The sequence below is a fragment of the Halichoeres trimaculatus genome, unplaced genomic scaffold, assembly GCF_033239565.1.
Source record: "Halichoeres trimaculatus isolate MK-OKI-2021-1 unplaced genomic scaffold, fHalTri1.1 fHalTri1_scaffold_16, whole genome shotgun sequence".
Taxonomy (NCBI): Eukaryota; Metazoa; Chordata; class Actinopteri; order Labriformes; family Labridae; genus Halichoeres; species Halichoeres trimaculatus.
The window spans coordinates 27,942,382-27,967,873 of record NW_027437194.1 but is presented as its reverse complement, the minus strand read 5'-3'; the positions used below and the strand labels follow the sequence as shown (position 1 = coordinate 27,967,873).

General features: G+C 41.0%; 2 protein-coding genes across 2 annotated transcripts in view; one reads left to right on the top strand and one right to left on the bottom strand.

Annotated features, from left to right (window-relative positions):
* On the bottom strand, positions 1-9,832 carry ccdc80l2 (coiled-coil domain containing 80 like 2). Its single transcript, XM_074689960.1, has 12 exons — positions 9,559-9,832; positions 9,397-9,485; positions 9,138-9,311; positions 8,886-9,037; positions 6,998-7,306; positions 6,577-6,820; positions 6,331-6,487; positions 3,683-3,819; positions 3,440-3,591; positions 2,235-2,338; positions 1,574-1,654; positions 1-332 (listed from the first exon to the last, which is right to left on the bottom strand). The coding sequence occupies exons 1-12, from the start codon at positions 9,830-9,832 to the stop codon at positions 1-3; spliced, it is 2,205 nt and encodes a 734-aa protein (XP_074546061.1).
* A 5,330-nt stretch (positions 9,833-15,162) lies between these two features.
* The window catches only part of nnt (nicotinamide nucleotide transhydrogenase), a 52,383-nt gene continuing 42,053 nt past the window's right edge, over positions 15,163-25,492 (top strand). The window contains exons 1-2 of the mRNA XM_074689959.1: positions 15,163-15,286; positions 17,720-17,935. Coding sequence (XP_074546060.1) covers positions 17,782-17,935 — 154 coding nt within the window. The 5' untranslated portion in view covers positions 15,163-15,286; positions 17,720-17,781. The remainder of the gene's footprint in view (positions 15,287-17,719; positions 17,936-25,492) is intronic.

The window sequence follows — 25,492 nt, the reverse complement described above, 5'->3', positions numbered from 1 at the left end:
TCATTTCTCTGATCGCTCATACAAGTATGTTTCCTCTTCCCCTCCGTCATAACCTCCGTAGTGCCCCCCATCACCTCCTCCTCTTCCTCTGTCATCAGGGCAGTAGATCCCCAGTCTCCTCTGCAGTCTCTCCTCCTGGATGCGGAGCTCCAGGGAGTCCACCAGGTCGTAGATGTTGTCCAGGGACCACATGGGGGATGGAAACCACGCCTTGACGTCGCTGTCTTTCCCAACAACCAGCATGCTGAAGTAGTCTTTACTGATCTTCAGCTGCTCTCTCAGATTGTTGACTTCATCTCGAGGCAACGGTTCGACTTCACTCTGACTGCGACCTAGGAGAAGAAGTACACTGTGAAAAGTCTGACATAATTTAAAGAGTCCAGACTTCCCTCTCTCTAGCCACTTCGTCCAGCTCTTCCCGGGGGATCTCAAGGCGTTTCCAGGCCAGCCAAGAGACGTAGTCTCTCCAGCATGTCCTGGGTCTGCCCAGGGGTCTCATTCCGGTTGGGCGTGTCCTGAACACCTCACCAGGGAGGCGTCTGGGAGGCATCCTTGTCAGATGCCCGAGCCACCTCATCTGGCTCCTCTCAACGTGGAGGAGCAGCGGCTCTACTCCGAGCTCCTCCCAGATAGCCGAGCTTCTCACCCTATCTCTAAGGGAGAGCCTGGTCACCCTACAGAGGAAGCTCATTTCGGCCGCGATCTTGTTCTTTCAGTCACTACCCAAAGCTCATGACCATAGGTGAGGGTGGGAACGAAGATCGACCGTTAAACAGAGAGCTTTGCCTTCTGGCTCAGCTCCCTCTTCACCACGACAGACCTGTGCAGAGTCCGCATTACTTCAGACGCTGCACCAATCCGCCTGCCGATCTCTCACTCCATCCTTCCCTCACTCTGGAACAAGACCCCGAGATACTTAAACTCCTCCACTTGGGGCTGGATCTCATTCCCGGCCCGGAGAGGGCACTCCACCCTTTTCCGGCTGCGGACCATGGACGCATCCCAGCCGCTTCACACTCAGCCGAGAACCGATTCAGAGAGAGTTGAAGGTCACGGCTTGTTGAAGCCAACAGGACCACATCATCTGCAAAAAGCAGTGATACAGTCCTGAGGTCACCAAACCAGACCCCCTAGACACCCTGGCTACGCCTAGAAATCCTGTCTATAAAAGTTATGAACAGAATCAGTGACAAGGGCAGCCCTGGCAGAGTCCACGGCCAGCAATGCAGACCAAGCTCTGGCACCGGTCGTACAGGGAACGGACAACTCGTAACAAGCAGTCCGACACCCCATACTACCGGAGAACCCCCCACAGGACTCCCCAAGGTACACAGTCGAATGCCTTCTCCAAGTCCACAAAACACATGTGGACAGGTTGGACAAACTCCCATGCACCCTCGAGGACCCTGCTGAGGGTATAGAGCTGATCCACAGTTCCACAGCCAGGATGAAAACCACATTGCTCCTCTTAAGAATAATGTTTGATCTAAATAACGAGCTTTGGACAGAAAAGCTCAAAGTTGATGTGGTCACTGTCCTCGCACCTGAATTTTGTCTCATTAACGTGACTCACCGTTCAGAGGGAGCAGCTCAACAGTTCCTGATGCTTTGCCTCCAACTCCAATCAGCTTCAAAATGGCAAAGTGGCGAATACCTGGGTAAAGAGATAAAGTTTGGTATTTAGATGTAAGAGTCAAACAGATGTGTCAGGCTAAAACAACAACAATCATTACTAAAATGACATTTTCTGTTGTGATGCACTAACAGTCAATTCTAACCAAGGAATTTGATTGGCTACGAGGGAATTACCTGCATATCACTAAGATTCAGAGGTTTATTAATGTTTGTTAATCTAATGCTTTGGAATCAGACAAAAAATCAACTGTCTTATTGTGCTGCTGTATGACACAGGTTCAGACAAATAATGTACATTTTTCAAATTAGTCAGTAGTGAAATAAAGGCAAACTCAGCTTGACAAAAATCCATTCCTAGTCAAGTTTTCAAAGTCAAACACTGATCCATTGATTACTTATTGATTGATAGCTATAATTTTCATCTTCAGAACTTTATATCAAAGTAATGCTAGTAATGGTGTTAAGTTTCATCTTTGGTTCTTTTTCCAAGCCCTAAAGGTCAGAAGGGAAACTAAACAGCGTCAACATTTTCATATTCCACAGAAAGCTGACAGAGATGGAGTTGTTCATCAGGTGTGACAATGGTGTGTTATACTCACCGAGGGGACACTCGTGTCCTCTGAGAGCTGTGAGCTGCTGCTGGAAGGAGTAGTCGTCCTCAGACGGAGCAGAGATGAGCAGAAGTCTCCTCTTGGACATGAACCTAAACAGTCGTGTATAAACAGATGTGTTAGTCTGAATGCTGTGGTTTTACGTCAGTCCTCAAGGCATGGTGAAGATGTGCTGGCAGGGACTGCTATTACTGTTTGGCTAGTTATTTAAAATGGGTGTGAGTCACGTGACGTTTGTGTTACCACCATCTTTAAGAGAATCACCCATCGTTCTGATGACCAGCAATGCTATCTAGGTTTTGTGTCTCACTGAAGGTAGCTGGGATTTTGTGTCCTTTTCTGTATCAATATCAATCAGGGATATCACAAGTGGACTCCAGACATGTAGCACTGAAGCTTATAGCAACTTTGCATTAACATGTAGAGTTAGGCCGTGTCAAGGGTAACAACGATGGGATTTTAAAGGCAAGAAAATGAAAGCTTAAAGTTACAAGAATTAGGTCACAAATTTAAGAAGGCAATGTTTTAATATAATGAGAGAAATCATCATTAATTCAAAAAGAGTGAGGAACGTGGATCATCTTTTGAAGTTACACTAAACAACTGTGCAGAAGGCTATTATGTTCCAATAACATCAACTAAAATGATTGGGAAACAGACTTTTTACTTCTTCTTTTTTTTTTACAGGGGGCTCAAAAACTCAGTGATACATGTCGTAGCTGAAAGCACCTGTTGACATTTGGTCCAGGTTGATGCTAAAGATGACACTGCACATGCTGTGTGAGGTCACATGAGACCCATGAATAGCAGGTCTGTTTATCCTCCATGACAGGAATTAGCTTCTGCTTCTCATGTTTGATAAAAAAAAATATCAACAATTTTAGCTCAATAAAAAGTAAGACCTTCCATCCTTTGAAAGATGAAGGTCTTGAATTGGGACTTAGCTTAGCTGTGGCTTATTCAAGCTAGCTTGAACAGGATTTGGGTCTGATGCTTTAGCTGTACATGTAGCGGAACATGTAAGTTGGTTTAAGAGGTATTTACATAGTTAACAACCATATTCTGGATGTTGTAAGCTCAGGTTTGGTTTTTACATACCGACCTTTGTAAGTAAGACTAAATGTGAGGCTCTTATGATTAAAACAGAAAGTCTCATATGAATTCACCAATCAAAGATGTTTTTCTCACTCTACCTGAGCAGTGTGTTTTCTGCTTCAGGCTGCTGCTTGTCTATGAAGCACGCTGGAGGACTCCTCCGCTCCTTTTCTTTCTCTGAACGTCTTGAGGGAAAACTATCAATGTACTCAAACAAAGCAGGACCTGATGGTGGGGCCTCAAAGACTCTCTGTGAAGAGAAAAAAAAACTGATCAGGAATTAATAAAAACACGTGTGAGGAAGGCGTAGTGTGGATTAAGAACTGAGGAGACAAGCTTACGTCAGGCTTGATGTCATAGTCTGTGATGGTCATAGAGAAGAGGTCAGGTGACGACAGGCCAAGCTCTGATCTCAACAGAGAGATCAGGCCTGGATCTGAGAAGTGATCTGATTGGTCGCTGAGTGGAGGCTCTGACTCTGAACACACAGGAGGAATAAAGATACAGAAGACAGAGACACAACAACACTTCATTAAGATGTGTGGTCACTTTGAATTTAGAGAAACAGTGTGGAGGATCTTCTTTTTAACACTCCTTTCCTTTGTTCTTTGTTTCATAGGATGCAAAGCGACAACCACTGTATGTTTTAACTTGTAGTTAATTGTTCTTCACAGCCCAGTGTTCTGAGACATATCCGTAATGTCTGTTAATTCAAAGTATTTCAAGACCTCCCAGGGCCTTTAAGACACAAAAATGACCCGAGTTGTTTGTAAAAATAATCTGGTGGGGAAAGAAATACTTGCTTTTCATGTTTCCCATATCGTGCAAAAATCACTCTATTAAGTCTTTTTGTGAAATTTATGGGTTTTTGGCTTTCCTCCCAGCCCACAAAATGTGATATTTAATGACAAAACCTGTACTTAGTAGTGCTTGTGAATGTAGAATCCTGACCTAAAAAGAGCTGTTTGGATTTTGGAATTTTGCTGACGTCAGTGAGTCCCTTTTTTGACCAATCAGGAGCAAGTCTGACCTGATTGGTGCACTGTAGCAGATATTCCTGAAACCCCTTCCTGCTGCTGGTAGGGGAGCTGAAATTCTCCTCCCCGCTCCAGCAGCGGGGAGGAGAATGCTCAAGCTGAAGAGCCATCACTGCTTTGTTTTTGGCTGTAAACAGCCACATAGTTCCATGCTCAAGCTTCCCATCTCGAAAGAAGACAAGACTAAGTGGCTAGAGTTCATTTATCAAGAAATTTGCCAGCTACACTCAGTAAAACTGTGCATGTGTGTGCTTGTCACTTCACGGCCGACTGCTTTTCCAACTTTGGACAATACAACAGAGGGCTAGCCAATAGACTGGTCCTGAATCCAGGCCCATTACCAACCATCCACCAACAAACCTCGGACCCTGGAAATGTGAGTATTTTAAATGCTGTGGAGCAGATGTAAGAGCTTTTCCTCAGTGTCTCCCCTGTCTCTGTGTTAGCTTCAGGATGCTAACTTTAGCTGTGGTTAGCCTGTTGTTTTAGCCTGTAATGTTATGGGAAACGAGCTTTGCTGTTTTCTAAACATTGTGCACTCGGAGCTCGTGGCGTCGCTCTCAGTGACGTGAAAGAGCAGGGTGGTATCAACGGTGTCTCATTTACATATGAAGGTCACGCCCACTAAATCAGAGCGTTCTGAACAGAGGGGCTATGAGAGCCTGGAAACAATGCTGCTGTGCTTGATTTATTGGCTTTTTGGACCAAAACATGTTACTACCATTTCATGAAGACATCAATGATCCATATTAAACTGCAGAAAAGGAGCTAAATATGGGACCTTTAAAGTACTGTTAATGTCCTAATACAATTAACCAAACCAGTAGGGGAGACCTGGGACAGTTGTAACACTTTAGAGATTTCTGTCTCTAACTTTGAGCTCTTTTAACCCAGTGCATTCAAACTGTTTCAAGTGTCTGCTAATGGATGAAATAGAAAATACTTGTGCAACACAAACAGAAAATGCATGGCTTCATCTCACATACAAGGAGTGACATGTTACGGTTGACCGTACAGTCCAGGTCAGTTGTAACATGGTGAAATAAGGACCATGGCAATGACATAAGATATTTAAACCTCAGCACTTCTACTGGACAGTGTTGGGTTTTGTTTTTATAAAATTTGTTCATTCCATATAGTTTACACTGACAGCAGTACAACTTTAATACGTATCCCTCATCTTAGCCTTTACCAATTACTGTGTACTTACTTCCAGTGGACACAGTCCCTAGTAAGCATCAGCAGCGTCTTTCAGATAGGCCCGAGACTCTGAGCCAAAATGTGGCACATTTTTCAAACTGAAGCAGAGTGAATCAGAGTGATACCCTAACTCATTCCTGATTGGAGCAATCGCAAGTGTTGCAACTGTCCCCAGTCTCCCCTATATTTTTTTTAACCCACTGGTAGATTTGTTTACATTTCGTAAGTAATCAAGTTGTCACTTTTTTTAAGTATTTTACAATAAGACATTTTAATGTGAGCAACTGAATGTTGCTCATGTTAAGTTTAATATGACAATTTTGACTAAAAATAAATCAAGAACTTATATTTCTGTATCTGCAGTGTTGGCTTTGGACTCTTGTTTTTTTATTTTTTATACAGCTGCTGTTCAGCTGCTGACGCTCTACAAAGTCAGATGTACTCATTTAAACTCGCCAAATCAAAAACAAAGATGCTCTGTTGGAAGAAACAGGAAAGTGAAGCCTAAAAAAAGCTGCTATGATCATCATGTAAAATGTAGTATTCACTCAGTCAATAAAACCTCTGTTGCTGCGGCTGTTGGCACCAAATTTGCATTTTGTCCTGCTCTGGGAAAATCTACGCTGAGTGGAAAACGAAAAAAAGGCTACTTCCTTAATTCCAAAGATCCAACCTGGAAAAGATATCAGTGAATGTTTAACAGCCAAATACTGGAATTTTGATGTCATCACACGTGTCTGAGCTCTACATACCAAGCTGGTGGTGCTGCAGCGTCAGAGTGACGTCTCGTCCTTCACCCACTGTGGTTACCACTGTGATCTTCCTGATAGCCAGCTCACAGTGTTGCTTCTCATTCTCCTCCATCTGCTGGAGGAACAGAGTCGCCTCTCTGCTGGGTGTGGAGATCAGCTGGACTCCAGATAACAGGCACATGAGTCAGTAAGTCCACTTATGAGAGGCTGATACTGATCAGGTGCAGAAAAGGAGAAAACTCTCACCATTAACCTTCTCATCCCCTTAAACGTGTCCAGGAACTCCTTTAAGGCTGTTTTATCCTTCTCACTGGCCTCCCTGCTGGACTTCTTCCCTCTTCCTTTACCCTTCTTCCCTTTCTTTCCTTTACCCTTTTTCTTAGTGCTCTGTTTTTCCTGTGTGTTGTCCTCTAATTTGTGCTCTTTTTTATCATCTGTGTGCTCTCCTCCATTTCTTTTCTTCCCCTCGTCCACGGAGGGAGAGTCCGGCCTGCATTAGAGAGAAAAAAAAAGGCTTTGATGCTCGTCCAGCTCTTGTAAAAAGGAATGTATGTCTGCTGAAGGCCATAACGCACCAGATGGGAACACAAACTGAAGCAGTTTCACTGAAATCAATTGTTGCTGTGATGGCTGTGTTTTAAAAATCAGCAAAAGCTTTGAGCTTCACCTTTCTTTCTTGACCTCTTCACCAGGAGGAGGACTCTGCACCTTTTCCTGCCCTCTGGACACAGACTGACCACCACTGCTAGAGTCCATCCCCTTCGTGGATCCAGCTGCAGGCGCCTTTCGGATCACAAACCTGGACCGTCCACTCAGTATGTCCTGGATTTTACTCTTCAGAGCAGCTTTTTTGTCCAGGAGAGGTTTTCTTTGCAACGGGACAATAGATGTCACATTCCCACGCCTCTGAGAACTCGGGACCATTTTCCTCTTCATCTTTTTCTTCCCCACAATCTTCTTTTTAGTGGTTTTACACCTGGGAAAACAACATTGAGCATTTTTATGCTGATATTTACCTAATATTCATTCATTTTCTGAACCCACACATGTACAGGGAGAACATGCTAACTCCACACAGAAAGGCCCACCGGCCAAACTGGGAATTGCACCAGTGACCTTCTTGCTGTGAGGCTGCAGCGCTAACCGTTGCACTACCGTGCAGCCCCTATTTACCTAACATCAACCACAAAAACACACCTCACTCAAAATGCTCGGGTTATATCCAAAGAGCTGTGCTAACAAAAGTGACAAAAATGCCCATAACAAACACTTTGACTGTCAATAAGAAACTGTTGTATCTTCTGGGCAACAGTTAACACACCTGATCAAAAATTTAAAACCAGTTGAAAAATTGCAAGAATTTAGATTTTGCACTGTTGGATCTTGAAAAAAGTTCAAAGTAGAGTATCAGAATGCAAAAATAAGAAATGGGAATTCAAATTCATATCCTTCATTTCAGTCTTTGTTTATAAACTTAATTGTAAAAGTTTCCACTTTTCTCCAGCAGAGGGCAAAATCTTTCTCTCTGACTAAAGTGACATGCATTTTATGGGAAAATATGGCTCTTGGTATAGTCTGTAGACATCATCATCATCATTTAACTTTTTCACATGGGATGGTTTTAAATAAAAGCGAACTGAAAATTGCAAAAATTGTAAATACCGAAGAATTGCAATTTAAATCAAATCAGCACCCCAAAAATCATAATAGAACCGAATTGCGAGAATAGCATATTGTCCGTGCCCTATTGTGAACGTTGCTCCAAGTGGTGAAGATGTCTGTCCATTTCTGTAAGCGTCCCTCTCCATCTATCCCCAAATTTTGTCAGAGTGATTTAGATCAGGGGAACATCAGGATGGTCCAAAGAGTGAGCTGATTCCTCTGGAAGAAGTCCTTTGTCAGGCGCCCATTGAGACCTGCAGTGTTGTCCTGTTGAAAAACCCAGTCATTCTCACACAGACCAGGGCCCTCAGTCATGAAGGAGGCCCCCTGCAACATCTCCACAGAGCCAGCCGCCGTTTGACGCCCCTGACCAACCTGAGGCTCCATTGGTCCATTGAAGGAAAAAGCCCCAGATCATGATGGCGCCCCTTCCACTGTGCCGCCGCGAAAACATCTCCAGTGGGATCTCCTGGTCATGTCAGTAACGTTGAAGCCATCAGGACATCACGGTTCAGTTTCTTCTCCTCAGAGAATCAAACTTTCTTCTCCTTTCAGTGTCCCATGTTTTTTTCTTGCTTTGTTCTTAAAGCACTTCTCTCTCAGATGGTGTCTGATGGTTATTGGGCTGCAGTCGGCTCTAGTAACGGCCTTTATTTGGGTCAAATCGTCCCAAATTGAAGAGCTTATTTTAGTTTAATGTTTTGTGCGATAAACTGCCTAATCAACTTGTTTCTTTCTTCCATTTCTTCTTTTTGCTTTTTGAAGCCGTAAATTGACCTTTTTTTAAGCTCCAACAGTGCAAAATGTAAATTTGTGCAATTTTCTAGTGGTCATAAAATTTTGATCAGTGTATCATTCTGACTCAGTGGGTAACAGAGCTGTAACACGAGAACCTTAAGTTGGATCCTTTCCTGGTCATCTTCTCCAGCTTTCTCACAGGGAACTGATCGATTAGCTCCAACACAGCCTCAACACGGACCGGGTAAGGGAAGCGCTCACTGACTCTGAGGTTCTTCTTCAGCACCAGCATGGTGAAGCCTTCTTCCTGAAACAGGTGGATTACATCAGAGAGGTCAGTGGCAGTTTGAGGAAAACCTCCATTATTTAAAGTATTTGGAATCATCATGAGGAAATAATCTGGTTACCAGGTTTGTCAGGTCCAGGTAGTGCAGCAGTTTGGTTACTGTGTCAGGATCCAGACTCTCTACTGTGGCTTCTCCCTGAAAGGTTGTTTTCTGGATTCGACCCTCCATCATGGCGTTCTGAATGATGGTGATTATAAATGTGTCTCTTTCTGCCAGACGACAGTTTAATGCTTTCTGAAAGAAATACAAACGATAATAAAGTGAGGAAGACAGGAAAGTTTTTTGTCCTGATGTCATAAGTAAGAAAACAAGTCTGAACCTGCTCCATGTCCTCCAGCTGTTTCTCCATCATACGGAGGTAGTGATTGTTGTGTGACGGGGCTGTTATCACCCACAGGCGCTTTTTACCTACAGGGGTTGAAGGTGTGTGAGCAGAGAGCCATACTCAAAGACCAGTCAGCTGATCAGGTCTACGTCTTACCTGCAAAATCAGCCAGAAAATCCAGCTCTGGCGACAGATTTGATGATGACTCTCCAGTTCCTCTGTTGTCTCCATGTCCCCCATCTTCATCCAACCCCAGCCCCTGCTCAAAACCAGGAGGGAGGTCTGAGTAGTCCCCCCAGTCCCTCACATTAGGGTCCAACTGGTCCTTGGGTTTGCTCCGGCTGGTCCCTGGCCAGGCGGATAGCAGAGCCGGGTAGCTGAGGCTCCAAAGAGCAGCAAACAACAACAACAGAGGGTTGAAATGAAACATCCTCACTGTCCTGAGCTGGATGGAAACTCTGACCACATGCATTCATGCAGCGTCGTGTCCCACACTCTGCACCTGGAGCAGACCAGACGCATTCAACAGCTGTTTATCAAACAGTTAAACAGCTCCACGTCCTCCATCACCAAAGTCCAAGCTGAGAAATCTGCATGTTTCCAAACTGGAGCAGGAGCTGAAGCATTCTGCAGCCGTGAAACGCAAAACAGGGAGACCAGGTCTGGAGTCAGGACTCTGAGAGGTGGAGGAGCAGAAAAGACTGATGTTAACCTCTCTACCAGCAGAGAGAGACTGACTGGAGATCCCAGGCTCCTCCAGTGAACACACACACACACACACACACACACACACACACACACACACACACACACACACACACACACACACACACACACACACACACACACACACACACACTCCTGGTTCACATTATACCCCGCGCTCGTTAACAGGAAACTCCTGGAATTTTCCTCAACTTCAAAGTACCTCTCTTTCTCTTTCCCTTCGTCTCTTTCAGTGTGTGTGTGTGTGCCCGCGTGTGTGTGTGTGAACTACTTCGGCGTCCATTGTTTACAGAAACATGTTAATTTTGATGCTCTTACAGTTGCCTCCGTGTCCTGACTTATGTAATAAACTTTGTTGTGTAACATCTTAGAGGCATTGTGAGAACCAGTATCCTGCACACTGAACCCCCTCAGTTTGTGGGTACTTCTGTGAGACTGATCCTGACCTTTGACCTTCCCATAGAGAGAGTTAAGTGAAAAGACAGTTTGGCTTCAAGGGTCAGTGAAATGTCAGGTCATCTGCTGCGCTGCTGACACGCCTGCACACCAACGCTGCTGAGGCTGGATGCAGTAAGATATTTTAAATTTTCTTCAAAAATGCTGGGGGTTATGGGAAGACAAAGTCAAATAGTGAAGCTAAAAAAGATGTGCTGATCCTTGATCCAAATGAAGTCAGGTACTGGAGCTGACTGCAGCCAAATAACCATCAGACACCATCTGAAAAAAGAAGAGCTTTGAGTTTGAGGAGAAAAAACTGAACCTTGACGTCCTGATGGCTTCAACGTTACTGACATGACCAGGAGATCCCACTGGAGATGTTTTCACGGCGGCACAGTGGAGGGGGCGCCATCATGATCTGGGGCTTTTTCCTTCAATGGACCAATGGAGCTTCAGGTTGGTCAGGGGCGTCAAACGGCGGCTGGCTCTGTGGAGATGTTGCAGGGGGCCTCCTTCATGACTGAGGGCCCTGGTCTGTGTGGGAATGACTGGGTTTTTCAACAGGACAACGCTGCAGGTCACAATGGGCGCCTGACAAAGGACTTCTTCCAGAGGAATCAGCTTATTCACAGACAGTGGATGATCCTCCATGAAGACATCTTCACCACTTGGAGCAACGTTCCACAGCCACCTGGAAACACTCGTATCAAACATGAAGTTCTAGTATTAGAGGCATTAGTTAAACTTGTGATCAGCTGATGAACAGTCTGTTAAGTTTTAATCCAGTTTTTAATCATTATCTGCTCACAACTTTTGTCTCTTTCTTCTTTTTTGCATCTTGAAGCCCTACTTACACTCTGCTTATGATCCATCATTTTTCCCTTGTCTTAAGCTTTCTTTTGGAGGATACACCTGGTCTAAATTGATTGGGTTTGACAGATTTGATTTGTATCACTATATATCAGATACCTGCTCTGACCTGACTGATATATATAACTGCAGGCAGCCTGCGTGCATATGTAGGTCAAGAAAAGCTGAGAAAAGATTGTGAAAGAGTCAAAGGGCTGTTGGTGAAGAAAGGGAGTTAGAGCAGTTTAGTTTAAAGCTAATCATTCAGCGGGAGTTAAAGCTTTTAAACGAAGGGGGTTGTCATCTGCCATAAATAGCTCAGACTTCCAGACAGTGCAGTTAAAGTTCAGACCAGTTCAAAGTGGTAATTCTGAGGTAAACATGCCTGCAGGTGAGTCTAACCGTAAAGACTCACTGATAAGAGAAAGGGGATTCAGTCGGCCAACTTCCCCCATAAAAGCTCCATTAATAGATATTTAAACATGAAAAGAGTCATTTTGTCTGTTTGTGCATTAACATTTCAAAGCTCCTGTATGGTGTCTAATCCTGGGGTTAACTGCACACTGGAAACTTTTCGTTCTACATTTACAGTATCCAGTCATTCATGTATTAGACTTAAGAAGACAAGAGGAGATTGTTGTGAATAACTTACACAAGACCAGATCAGAGAGATAAGAGTTCCACTTTGTCCACAGGGGGCACCAAAATCAACACAAACAAAACACAAGAGTTTTAGGGCCTGTCTCCACCAACAGCTTTTTTTTTCTGCTTGTAGTAGTACCCATGACTTCACTTTGCCTCTCACTTATGCTAACTGTTTGCTGATCATGAAAGTTCACAACCAAGATTTTTTTACTCATTACAAGCAATTCAGCCAACTTTATATTTGACTTGTTAATTCTGAAATAAGATATTTTCTGTACTTTTTAGGCAAATCTAGCATTGATAAAGTATTTTCATAAGACAAAAAGCAAATAAGCAAATGCAGTCAAGTCTGTTGTTAAATGTGCTGAATAGATTTTTTATGCTTAGAAAAGCTCAGAGCTGAAAATGTTGAAGTGTGTTGTGTTTGTAAGATAAATCAGAACAGCTGGCATAAAAAACACTTCTGGTGTACACAGGCCCTTACATGTGCATGCAGAAATTTGGAGGCTCAGTGAAGTTTCTTTTCAGTTTTATAATCTTTTTTAATGTCAGTTCATGCTCCATTTCAAACAGGTAAGAGCTGACAGGCATTAGAATAAAAACAGATATGTAACTAGACGTATCTTATTAACACACACATCTGCTGAACAGAGCAGGTAAAGCAGCAGATTTTGTGATTCACTTTGAAATTCACTCAAATATCTTCCTCCACCTGCTTCCTGACCTCAGAGTCAGATGTTTTGTTTGTTTAATTTATATTTCCCTGTGTAGGAAGACATAGAAACCAAGAGCGTATATAGGGCAAGAAAAGAAAATCAAAGACATGTGAGCCGACCCCGATGTAATTAGACGAGCTGTTTTTAGAGCCAAACACTGGAATGAAAACCAGGCGTAGCAACAATGCATTCCCCTCTCAGAGGCAGATAAAGAGAAACAGATGATCACTGTGTGTGAGTGTGTGAAACAGAGAGAAAGAGAGAAAAATGTATATACATGTGTGTGTCTTTCTGTGGTGTACGGTGGAGTAAATGTAACTGAATGAGGGTGCTGGTGCAGACTGTGATTATGAAAGACTTTCTTAAGGTCCCTCTTATTGTTAAATTAGCAAAGATTTAGCTCATAAGCACCTAGAAACGTAATTCTGAAATCAAAGCGTTTCAAGGTTCCAATACAGACCCTTGGTTTCTCATGTTCAGGAGAAATTAAACTGAAAGTAAACAAAATATGGTGAAAGGATGTCATAAAACAATGCAGAATTGCACTAAAGCGCCCCTTAGTGGACAAATGTGTGTCTTGCCCATGTGTTTAACAGCAGTGCCTTTCACGTGAGGTGAAAAAAAAAACTCATCTGTCCATGAAGAGAGCTGAAGGGGGTTCAGCAAGGGGTGACATCTTTGCATCTTAATAAAGTAAAATAAAGTTTGTTTTCGTCGTTCCTTTTGATAGTGTGGATCATTTTTCTCCCAAGCTTAAAGGAAAGGAGAAAATATTGTTTATATTTTAATTTGTGATAATTCACATCCTCCTATAGCCCACGTTTTATAAAAACATTGTGCTTTGGATTTCACACATGACCTTTCCAGTGACCTCACACCACCCTCCACATGACTAAGTTTCTGGAAATCCTGGATCTCATAAGTGGGTGTTTGCTTTAATCCACAGCCATGGGCTAAAAATGAGAGCCAGCTGTTTGAATAAGAAGTTATGGGATACTTTGAAAATGAAAATCTATACCATCTTAATATACAGTTTGTATTGAGGGTTTGAATCCTATCATTACATCGAACAATGTTATCCTAATGAAATAAGACACCACACTTCTACTAAAATATATCCTGTTTTTTAACACAGTTATATGTCAAGTGTTCACTAAGTTCATGAACAAATTGCATGATGAGAACTGTTGTTTTTGAAACAGTCACTGAAACAAATCCTATTTCAAAACAGTATTTATACTTGGCTTCCTTTGCACATTTGTTTTATTGATAATAAGAGATTTGAACCATTATTTATCCCTACTTTTTTTTTTTTTTTTTTTTTTGTGGCACCCGGAAAGCACCCAGAAAGACTTGCACATATAAATTACTTTTATCCAAATTCTTAGATATTAAACAATACCATACTTTTTGTTATGACAAACCAGAATCAGCACCTGTTTTATAATTGTACATGTTGAACTACTTTTGGTCCTAAATGACAGGATATTTGATGTTCTAAACTACAAATAGTTTTATTTTGATTGTAAGGGTGTTATCGTTTATTTTCAACACGTGAAAATGACATAAAATTATTGTGAACTAATACAATATGGTACATTTCACATTTAATTGTAAACTGTTTATTAACAATAATTAAAAATTTGAATCCCTTGACTTGTTTGATAGCACAAAAAAAAAAAAATAAGAGTAATAAAAAAGCAGACTCTTTAAATGAGTATCTTGGAGGAGAGTTTCCCCATAAGCATCTGAATAATTGCATATATTTTTATTTATATATCCATGGGAGTCATATGTCCCATTCATGTTTTCTTATCAATTGACTTATTATGGTATTTGGGTATGTTTGTGTACACTTTTGGTGTCATTGAATTTCTTTCTTTCTTTCTTTTATTTTCATTTTTTAAATTATTTTTTATTTATTTATTTATTTATTTATTTTTCCACAAAATAAATAAATAAATAAATTAAAAAGTTCATATAAAAAGAGATGGATGGATAAATCATCTCATTATGAAAAAGGTGGATAAAAATGTCAAAATAGCGCCTCTCAGTGGAAATTTTATCTTTGCATCTCCTGAGACGCCATTTTCCATATAATAGTCGACACGTAAGTATAAAAAAATAACACACATATTTGTCATTGCATTTTATCTTTTTGTTGGTATGAGCTGTTAATATATTAAACGTACTTATATACTTTAAAAAGTTTCTTCTTCATAAATGTACACATAATATATAGCTATTATGCCGGGTGATAGTACAAAATATGAGCATTAATGCCACTGTCAGTTCAGAGAAAGTTGAGGAAACCGTAACAGATCCAGAGGTATAAGTCAGGATCAATGTGTCTTTCATGTGTCATCGGGTCCAGCTGATCATAAATCTGTGGCCCTCCTCTGAAGCCTCTCATATGGTCCAATAATAAACCAGCCGCTGCTCAGTCCGGACACCTTCCGGGTCATCCTTCAGTTCGCCTGTGCTGCACAGAGCCAGGACCATTTGTAAAGGTCAGTTACGTTATCTGCCGCTAACCCATCTACTCTCACTTTTCACTGTGCAGGTGTTTCGATTTTCATTAGTATGCCAGTGTTGAGGACTGTTCTGAGTCATACTTACTTAACATGCACAAAGGCAGATGTGTGCATTAGCCACCTGCTAGCATGCGAGCTAGCTCTTTTTAGCTTACCCCGCTACTTTTGCACTGAGACAAAAAGAGACAAGTGGTGCCCGCCTGCTTATGAGACATATTGATGTCCCACTCACAGAGGATAACACTGACCCTTACAGAACTAAATAACACCTTTCCTTTTAATTTGTACTTTTCAAGGTCTTTGAATGACGCACAGTTTAATATAACGCTGCCGAGTGGAAGTCATTGATTCTTATGATGTTTTATTGGGTCATATAACGATGCCGTTAGCCGCTGCTTTATGAGAGCCCTTCACAGTCTGACCTGACTTTAAACCAGGACATTTGGGACAAAGCGACACACGTTTCTATCATACATTTTAAAAGTTGGTATCATGTGCTAACGTAATTGCTCTTTGCAAAATGTCATTTGAATTATTGGGTAAGAGCGCCGCGCTTATGGTGACGTGGTAACTTTAATTTCCTGATGTGAAAAAGTGACCCTGAACACACCACTTTGAGCATATGCCAGATATCACAATTAGAGGAATCACAGTGGTTTAAACATTGGTACAGATTCTTTTAGGGGAAAAAACTGTTTTTAAATTTTAACAGTTTAGAGGGACAGTCTGAAGTTGTGCACATATTCTTATCGTAGCTAAAATCACCAATAAAAGAAGACACTTAGGCTGAAAGTTGTCAAAGTGTTCTTGAAGTCTGTTCTCTAAAACAGTGCATTATTTACATTTGATCACTGAAGATTGAAATGAACATTACAGCATTGAAGTGGATATTGTAAAATTCAATAAGAATATATAAAATAAAATAAGTGTATCCCAAGAAAATTCTCTACAGAATTAATACGTATTTCACAGAGAAATAAAGGTAAAATACAAACTAAAGTAATAATATGGCCAAAGAGGTATTGCATTTGGTATTGTAAAGAGTGAAATAAAGTGAAAGGCTAATTGCACTATTTACTGCACACACACACATTGCATAAAGGGTATTTATTAGTGATGACTATCCCAACCATAAAAACACACCTTTTCAATTATTACACTTGTGTTCATTTGCTAAAAATGTTTACTGCTGGTCATATTTTCTGACCTTGACAGGAAGAAAAGACCTGCATTGTTTTTTAATTTCACTTTTATGTAAAATAATTGACAAGAATTTCATGACAAATGCTGATAAAATGTTTCGATAAATCACTGACAATCCACTTTTTTTTTTTTTTTTTTTTGGTTTACTTTTTTATATACTTTGAATGTTTGTCACTTTAAAGACAGGATATGTTGATGATTTTACATATTTACTCTAAGATATGCTGAATACATCAGCAGCCATTATTGTTGTAACTGGAACAGAGCTTGTTTATGGTAACTACAATAACTCTAAGGTACTGTTTGATGTTGCCTTTATGTAAGTACAGTAAAGAAAAAATACCTCTTACACCTGCAACTGATAAATGTCATAATCAGCCAGACTTCCCTAGCATTTAGATAATGATACACTTTTTTGGCTCTACTCTTTGGTCTTTACATCTTATACATGTTTTTTGTGCCTTTGTGAGCGTACTAAACATCAGAATAGAGTTCATTGCCAGATATTTCTAGTTTAAACTCTTCCACACCAGTCTCACTCCCCCAACCTATCTCTGTTTTTTTATCTCCTTTGTAAGCAAACATGCCGGCCCTCCTGCTTTTTACTGCCCCACAATCATTTAGTGAGCTGCAGTTTTCACCAGAGTCTGTAGTTTTACCTGTTTTTATATCCATATGAATGAAAGCTTTGTTGTATTATAACATTTTGGTAACATAAAAAGGCCAGTGTTAAATATTTAAAATATGCAGCAATAACTTTAAATGAACATTTTTTTGTGTCTCTAATGCAGAAGTTTGTGTTGTATTGTGGTAAATGTAGGAATGTTTGTCTGGGTGAATGTGACCTTTAGCATAACCTGAGGACAGGAGTGTGTGTGTGTGTGTGTGTGTGTGTGTGTCTGTGTGTGTGTGTGTGTGTGTGTGTGTGTGTGTGTGTGTGTGTGTGTGTGTGTGTGTGTGTGTGTGTGTGTGTGTGTGCGCATGCACTTTAAGAAAATATAGGACATATGTTTTGTTCAGACTTGTGTAAACATATATTTTATTGAAGATGTTAGAGTTTGTGAAATTAAATTGAAAGTTAATTATTTTTGGTAAATGTATCGAAGTGCAGCTTAAAGTTGCCTAAAGTCACCTGTTCACACTTTCAATAACTTTCCCCACCATTCCTCCCCCTCCCCTCTCTTTCTCTCCCACGCCTCCTCACAGGAGGGGTGATCTCTGTCGCGTCGAGCTCCTCCTGGTGTGTGAGTGTTGGGTGTGTGTGCACCATGGCGAGCCTCCTCCGTGTTGTGGCAGCGAGCTGCGCTGCCCCTGTGTTCAGCGGGGTGTCCTGTGTGAAGCTGCAGGGCAGCTCTTCATTCAAAGCATCGTGCATTCGTTTCTTCAGGACCCACCAAGCTCTGGGACGATGTGCTAGTCCAGGTAAGACACAGAAAATGTCAGTTCTTCATTGAGGTAAAGTTAATCACAATTTAGACTAGATACAAGAGATTTCTGCCCCAAAGAAGCACATTAGTAAAATTAAGATTTGAAGGCAAATTTAAACTCAGCTCACACTGTCTGAAAACTACACTGTGACAGGCGGCTGCAAAAGATTTTCCTGTAACATGTGCAACGTAAAAAGCAAGCATAAAGGTTAAAATGGTTACACACACTGCAAAAACTTAAAGCTTGGTGATGGTATAGGAGTTATTTTTAGAAAAAAAAGGAATAGTATACTTAATATGAGCCATGTTTACCTGAAATGTCCAGACAGAGGTCTCAATTCAAGATATCAAAGGACAAAACGACACCTGAACTGCTAGTAAAGCGTAAAGATCTGCTAATGGGCAAAGAAAATAACTGCCGAGGTTTCTTGAATGGACACCCTATTTGTGTTTCATCAATACTGACAAAAATATTTCCTACATCAAGAATACATCAATCAAGTATCAAGCTACTGTTCTTTTATTTCCTTTTTCTCACCTGACTGACACTTAATTAGGGATTGACCCGATTATAGGGGCCGATATTTGGCATTTTGGGGCATATCAGCATCGGCCTTTTTTTTAACCCGACGGCCGATATGAAACCCATTCAAAAATGGAGTTAACGTAAGTTCATGCAGGACACGGAAGTCATACGCCCAGCTGTGATCAGCTGACAGACTGATGTTCTAACCTACCCCTCTCAACCAATCACAGCGTGTGTCTAACAACAAGGCGGTGTATTCAAATCACGTCTTCATTCTCAGTTATTCCTGCTACCTCATTGTTGCTCAGCTGCTGCTGTCACAATCATCCCACCTCCACCCCAGCCTCCTCCTATTTAGCCTCATGTGTGTATCTTATTGATCTGTATGCATTCATTTGATCTGTATGTATATGGGGGTTTGCTATGCACTCCCTGGAAAGCTCGAGCAAGCTGCTCGGCTAACCCAGGGAGTACTCTGAAAAGCAGAGCTGTAACGCCAATTCTAACTGTATCCATTTGGCAATAAATGGTTAATCTATGACGAGTGTTCCTGACTGAACTGTGTTGTTTTGGCTCTGATGCTTCTCTGCACAGAGTTTCTCCCTGTCTACACTATGGAAGCCCTAGATGGTCATTTAAAATCAGTCATGTATAACCAAACAGAAAATTAATTCAACTGCATTACATACCCGTAAAAGGTAGCACAAACTCAATTCTGTCCAGTTTTATTGCAGTTACATGGAAATTTTAGAAAACTTTATTTACTGTAGAAAACTTTAGCTATTCATTTTTTTTTATTTTTCACTTTATAAAACATGCTGTTGAGCCTGGGAGCTGTTCAATAAACATATGCTTGAAGGCATTTGATTGCAGTTAAGTGTTGGAGTTTGTCTTATTAAAAATTTTTACGCCAATATTTTCACTTTGACTGCAAATTAATATTGGCTTAAAATATTGGCCTCCTTGACTATAAATAATCAATATTGGTATCAGCCCCCAAAAATCCATATCGGTCTATCTCTACACTTAATTTCATCTGTTAATGTAAAATCATTGTCAAAAGTAGGAGTCACTTTTTGTATAAAAACATGCAAACAGAAAATGTTCAGTCTGTTTTTTCACATTTCTTTGATGAAGACCAGGAAAATGATGGTGGAGGCAGATTAATTTAGGAAACTCGGCAATATGTGCAAATAAGAAATCTAATTTCCTACAGATCAGATAAATGAGTTACTGAAGCTTTTCTTTTTGTTGGATTTTTTTTCTGTTAGCCTACTGGCTGAAAGGTTAGGGAACCCCTGGTTTAGCTTATTAACAGAACAGCCATAAAGTTCAAATTGTTTGATGGTTGTTAAATAATTATTTACTTCTTTTGAAGGATTGAGACAAATGTGAAGCTATTTTGATACTGTGAACCTTTCGTTAAAATCAAGAGATGTAAGTCACCCTCTGGTGTAGGGATGGGTACCTTTCACATTTGAAACGATGCAGTACTGATGCTCCGTACCTTGTAATTGGTATTGGTACTCAACGGTACCAAATTTTGGTACTTTTGTGTGTGTTAATGTGATAATAAATATCAATTTGTTTAATGATAAAATAGGGCTGGACAATTAATTGGATTTTAATCGTGATTTTAATTTTGCCATCTGACAATCATAAAAACAATATAATCGAAGAAAAACAATTACTATGCCACACAGTGTAGATGTATGCAAGTTCCTGTGCTTCATAGCTCTTCTGTGTTCCATGTGCAGCCACAGCGAGTGAGTGTGACTTATGTGTATCAATAATACTGTATGTGCCACTTGCTGGTTCTTTAAAGTTGTGTTTAAATCAGTACTGAAGTTTTTGAATAAATGAATAATTGTGTATATTAATTGTGATTTCAATATCACTTAAAATAATCAGGATTTTTATTTTTACCATAATCGCCCAGCCCTATAATAAAATCTCAAAGTTTTAAATTTAAAATATTTATCCTTCAATGTATAAACTTGCAATGCTGTGTTCATGTTCAGCATGGAAAATTGCCTACTCTTACTCCTTCACATTCACAAGGATCCGTTAAGGTACCAAAAATGGTACCGTTTGAATCTATGTGTGTTTGTGGTACTACAGATGGAATTTGGTCGTTACCGATAAAAGTACCAAACTCAATGCCCATTACTACTCTGGTGACACTTTCTTTTGTAGCACAAATAAGAAAAACGGGTTCTTTTAGCTGACTTGACATAGCACCAAACATGATAATAAAACCAGCAGTTGTGGGAGAAAGAAACATACATTTTAAGGGAGATGATACAGAGCTCGCTTTCTTCACTGTTAGAATAAACTTAAAATTCCGTGAAGGTTTGTTAAACCACGTGTTACTACTTCTAGAAACATGAAAACAGCTCCACCTGTGAGCTCTGTTTGCCTTCTCATGCATTTAGCTACCAGGTGAAACAAACTAGGTTGCAGCAGACCCATTGCATAAACACTGACAGAGGCTAGTAGTACTATTAGAGCAGGCTGATAGGTATGCTCTTAGTAACCGTTGGCCTTGGAAACTGATCAAACAAACCTGTCACTGGGATATAACCATGTTCCAATGAGATCACTGCACATTCATTTACATCTCAAGTCCATTTATATAATCACTGTGATTTTTAAAGAGAGGATAATCTGGTATTAGACAAAGAAGAGATAAATAAAACTGCCCTGAGGAAACATGTTCTGTGGTTTTTCCTGACATCTTCTCTAAGTTTGTTTCCAGAGGTCAGTGTTTCTACCTGCAGCAGCTTTCACTCTCAAGGTCACCCCCCTCAGCCCTCAGGCATTGTACTCCATTTTCAGCACCTGCACTCTGTGCGCAGTAACCAGGCAGAGGTCGTTTGTGTGTGTGTGTGTTTTCTGTGTGTGTACTGTAAGAACCAGTACCGGCTGGTTGCAGGTGCCTCATGTCGGAGCGTGCTTGGTTCCTGGTCATGCTGTGGTCTGTCTCTCTGTGTTTGAGGGGTGCTTGTGACATGGTTCATGGTGCAGTTCAGTTAGCTCTAGTAACAGCTGGCAGCGTCTATTCTGGACACACAAGTATCAGATTACAGGGTCACAAAGGAGTGGAGGACAGGAGGAGTCTCGTACATGCAGACAGGCTTGTGTTTGACCTGTAGGGAGCCTATAGAGGGACGTATAGACTCAGGCTGTATGTTGACTTGAAGCTGGATCTGACATGGACTGAATAACTTCACAGCATTCTCAAACTTACGCCAAGAGTAGAAAGTTTGGCACATAGCAAAGACTGAAATGTAAATAAGAGTGTGTCTTATTTTTTGTTATAAGAATTGTCTTATTAGACTTAATGAGTCACACAAGGCTTCTCAGTTTGTCACATACTTATAAAACTCAGACATGCAGTGTTTGGGGACTGTGAAGTTGAATGAAATCTTCCTCACATGTAAACTTGTTGGTGGATTGGTCACAGGATGAGAGGAAAGGCCGTCTGTGAGAGGAAGAGCTGAGGTGGAATTTTCCATAGGAGCTGACTCAACATGTGACTTCTCTGTTGCTTGGACAGAAAACCTGAAGACGGGTTAAAAAGAGACACAGAATAAAAGATGTCCCACTATTTTGATCTCTTTTGCTGTAAACTGGAGTCCCTCCTTCTGTCTTTTTAACTTCCTTCCCCAAAAATGTTTTCCCAATCTAGAGCTTCCCCTTTGTTCTTCCACATGTTGGATCAGGCCTGTTTTAGATCTCTCTCAACAAAAGAGAGCTTTTTATGCCCTGACAACACTCAGTTTATGTCTCCTGAATGAAGACTTCTTTGAGGAAAACTCCCAGGGTTTCATGTTTGCTGTTTTTGCATTAGTGCCAGATTGAGTCAGTCATTTAAACACTTAAGACAAGGCAGTGCTGTTAACTTTAGGGCCTGTTACCATTCATTTAAAGCAGCAGCACTAAAAACAGAAATCTTAGCAAGTGTTTATATCTTATTTGTAAAAATATTTTCTTAAAATGAACTACATTCACCTGACGAGTCCAGAGAAATGTCCTTCAAAGACAAAAACTAGGCCTGAAAAAAACCTACCAATGGGGTAAGTGTCTCTAAATACTTTGGCGAACTAAACAAATATGTTCTTCTTACCACATTGGCTGGACTTATCCCTCTTACCCTTAACAAGCAATTCAGATGTCATTTTGGCCTTTATGTTTAAATTAGACTTTTTGACTTGTCTCCAGGGACGGAAATTGATAAGATTTTGTTAATACCGATGCCTTTATTGATTCTGTTTATCGATCTGGTTCTTTATCCATTCCCTTATCTATTCCTGTTGTGAATTTTCTTGGTACAAAAAGTAGCTTCACAGGTTTTCTGTGTCAACAACATTTGATTGAGTTTATACTGTAATGGTGCGGCCACACCAAACGCAAATTTGCGGCGCGATTACATACAAAGTCAATGCAAAGACGCGTTTAGCCGCCGATTTGCCTCGGGCGGCGCGTTTGGCGCGGCGAGTTTGGAGCGTTCACGCATTTGGGCGGTAGACGCGAATTCGCTTGAGTTCAAAATATTCCCCCACGACATCATTGTTTTGATGACGTTGGGGGGCAACTGCCGCCTGCTCCGGCTCCAACTCCGCCGGAGGATGGAGGAGTAAAACAATCTGTGCGGTGTGTCATCATCCAGAGTTATACGATACGACGTGTGTACTCTACAGAGACCGGAAAAACAGGAGCAGGCTTGATTGAAAGTCTCTGAGGAGACAGGTTTTGAATGTAAGTTCTGTAAACATTCGTTCCCAGCTGGATCTGCCTGCACGGGCTATCACTGAGTCCGACTGTGTTTTCCTCAGCGGAGTTTTGAGCCTGATAGAGAGGAGGAAAGAGCGGGGCAGGGGCAGAGCCAGGGAAAAGATGGAAGTTCTCTGTGCTCCTCTCTTTCCTCCACCCCTTCATTATCCCCAGGGAGACCTCCGGGAACATGGGTCGGGGGTTCGGGTGGTCGGGGGTACAGGGGGGCGGAGGTTCGGGGGATCAAGGATGAGATCGCAGGGAACAGCAAAGCAGGGCTGGTGGATTACCAGGGAGGGGCAGCAGGCATTGATTGTGATCTCCAAAGCTTTCACACACTCTCCTGTCATGCTTTGGAAACCACAGCTCATTGTTTTTCAGCTGCTCTTTTGGACTTTCGGTCTTTAAATGAGCGAGCTCTCTACTCCGCATGCGCAGTATTGCGTGAACGCACGTTCGCCCCTCAGCTTGTCAAAAAAGTCCAGCGGCGAGACTCGGGCGTTCACATGGCGCGTGACAGGCCATTTGCGCGAGTAAATTTGTGTGTTCGCGTTTGGTGTGGCCGCGGCATTAGTGAATAAAATGTAATTGGTCCCTGAGTCTGGACATTTCTGGTCATAATTATACAGAAACAGCAAAAAATTTCACACAATATGACGTTGATGAACTGTGTTGTAATATATTAATAATTCAAGTAGGCCATCTAGTGTCTCAAAGTGGTTATAGCAATGGTTTAAGTTGTTCGGAACCTCTCTGTAGTTATGAAGTCAGCCATGAGACTTTCAGTTGCCTGTTAGCTTTTGACATTTGAAATTCTCAGTATTTTTTACAAAGAGTTGATGTGACAAGTTTATTCTGTCTATTCTGAAGCTGAAGTTTTACTGATGTACGCTAACTGCTAGCATACCAATGCAGTTTCCCATATATGTTAGCATCAAGCTTGCGCTATTTTGTTGTTTTGGTAAATATGGTGATTTATACCATTTGGAATGTACTGAATATGAATCTCCTGAGAGAGAGTAATGTACATTTCTTTATGAAGTCAGTTCTTCAGTAAAACTTCAAGCTGAAAATCCTGAATCAGAGTTTTCTTGGGAAACATTATCTAACTGCTAAGCTAAGATAGCTGCAGCAGACTAGTTGAGGTAAGGCCCACTGGCTCCGACACAATGTAAAGAATTGATAAGGGAATCGTTAAGCACAAAGGCTAATGATATCCATGGATTGAAACATTTCTTATCAATTCTCAACAGGAACCAGTTTTCGATTCCTATCCTCACTTGTCTCGTCAGGTATTTGTGGCCCAAAATTAGTCCACAAGGACATTTTTAAACTGAAAACAGGGCAAACGCGTGCTTGGATTTCATATTTTGCAGTGTGGATAAATTTCTTGGTTATTAATTTGTTTAAAACTCAAGTTTGTCAAATGATTTGGTTGAAAGTTTGGCAGTCAGTCCAGGTAATTATCCTATAGGCTTGGTGAAGCTTTCTCATGTCCATCGTTTAAATCTGACCACAAATAATTTCAAATCTGAAAGCATCTCTGTCACCCTTTGGCTGTCCTCTGTGTTTTTGCTTACAAGGGTGAAACAGTGTAACACACATACAAAAAAAAGCCATGGTTTGAACCTACTGTCAGTTTGTCACTTTGGTTGTCAGGGAAAAAACACAACACATGAAATTTCTTTTCTGGTGTTTGGAACTGAAAGTGCTTTCACATATTGTCTCAAACAAAGCAACTTCAGTTCAGGCTTGTAGCCCGCTCAGATTTCCTTTCATTACTTTTTGAATGAAAGATAAAGTTTATTTCTGATGTAATAAATACAAATTTACATAATGGGAATTACTGTGAAATCAATTCAAAGAAAACAGAGAAGAATAAGGTGAGGTCTAAATGACACCCACAAAGTGTCGGCAACTATAATTTGCATGTTGGAGCTTCATGGGTATGTCGACCTGGCACACCCATGAAGAATTTACACAAGACCGCGCCACAGCACCACAACACACCACCACTGTTTACTACACTGGACTTTTTTACCCAACTGATATCTGGTTTTCAGGTTCATGAATTTATGACAGTGAGGCTCACAAGCAGCTCTGTTTAATTTTATGGATTTTCTTCATATCCTTTCAAAAGGCTTCATGTTTTAGGGAGGAGCATTTCAGGCATTTATACTGTTTGATAGTCAGTAGAAACTATTTGATGGTAAATTGAAGCGTCACTGCTCCCTCTGCTGGTTGCCAGTG

Coding starts and splice junctions, on each gene's coding strand:
- ccdc80l2 (XM_074689960.1), bottom strand. CDS start 9,832: ATGTTTCATTTCAACCCTCTGTTGTTGTTGTTTGCTGCTCTTTGGAGC. Junction 7,307..8,885: donor AGGAAAGGATCCAACTTAAG/GTTCTCGTGTTA, acceptor TTGTTTTCCCAG/GTGTAAAACCACTAAAAAGA. Junction 2,339..3,439: donor GCAGAAAACACACTGCTCAG/GTAGAGTGAGAA, acceptor ACGACTGTTTAG/GTTCATGTCCAAGAGGAGAC.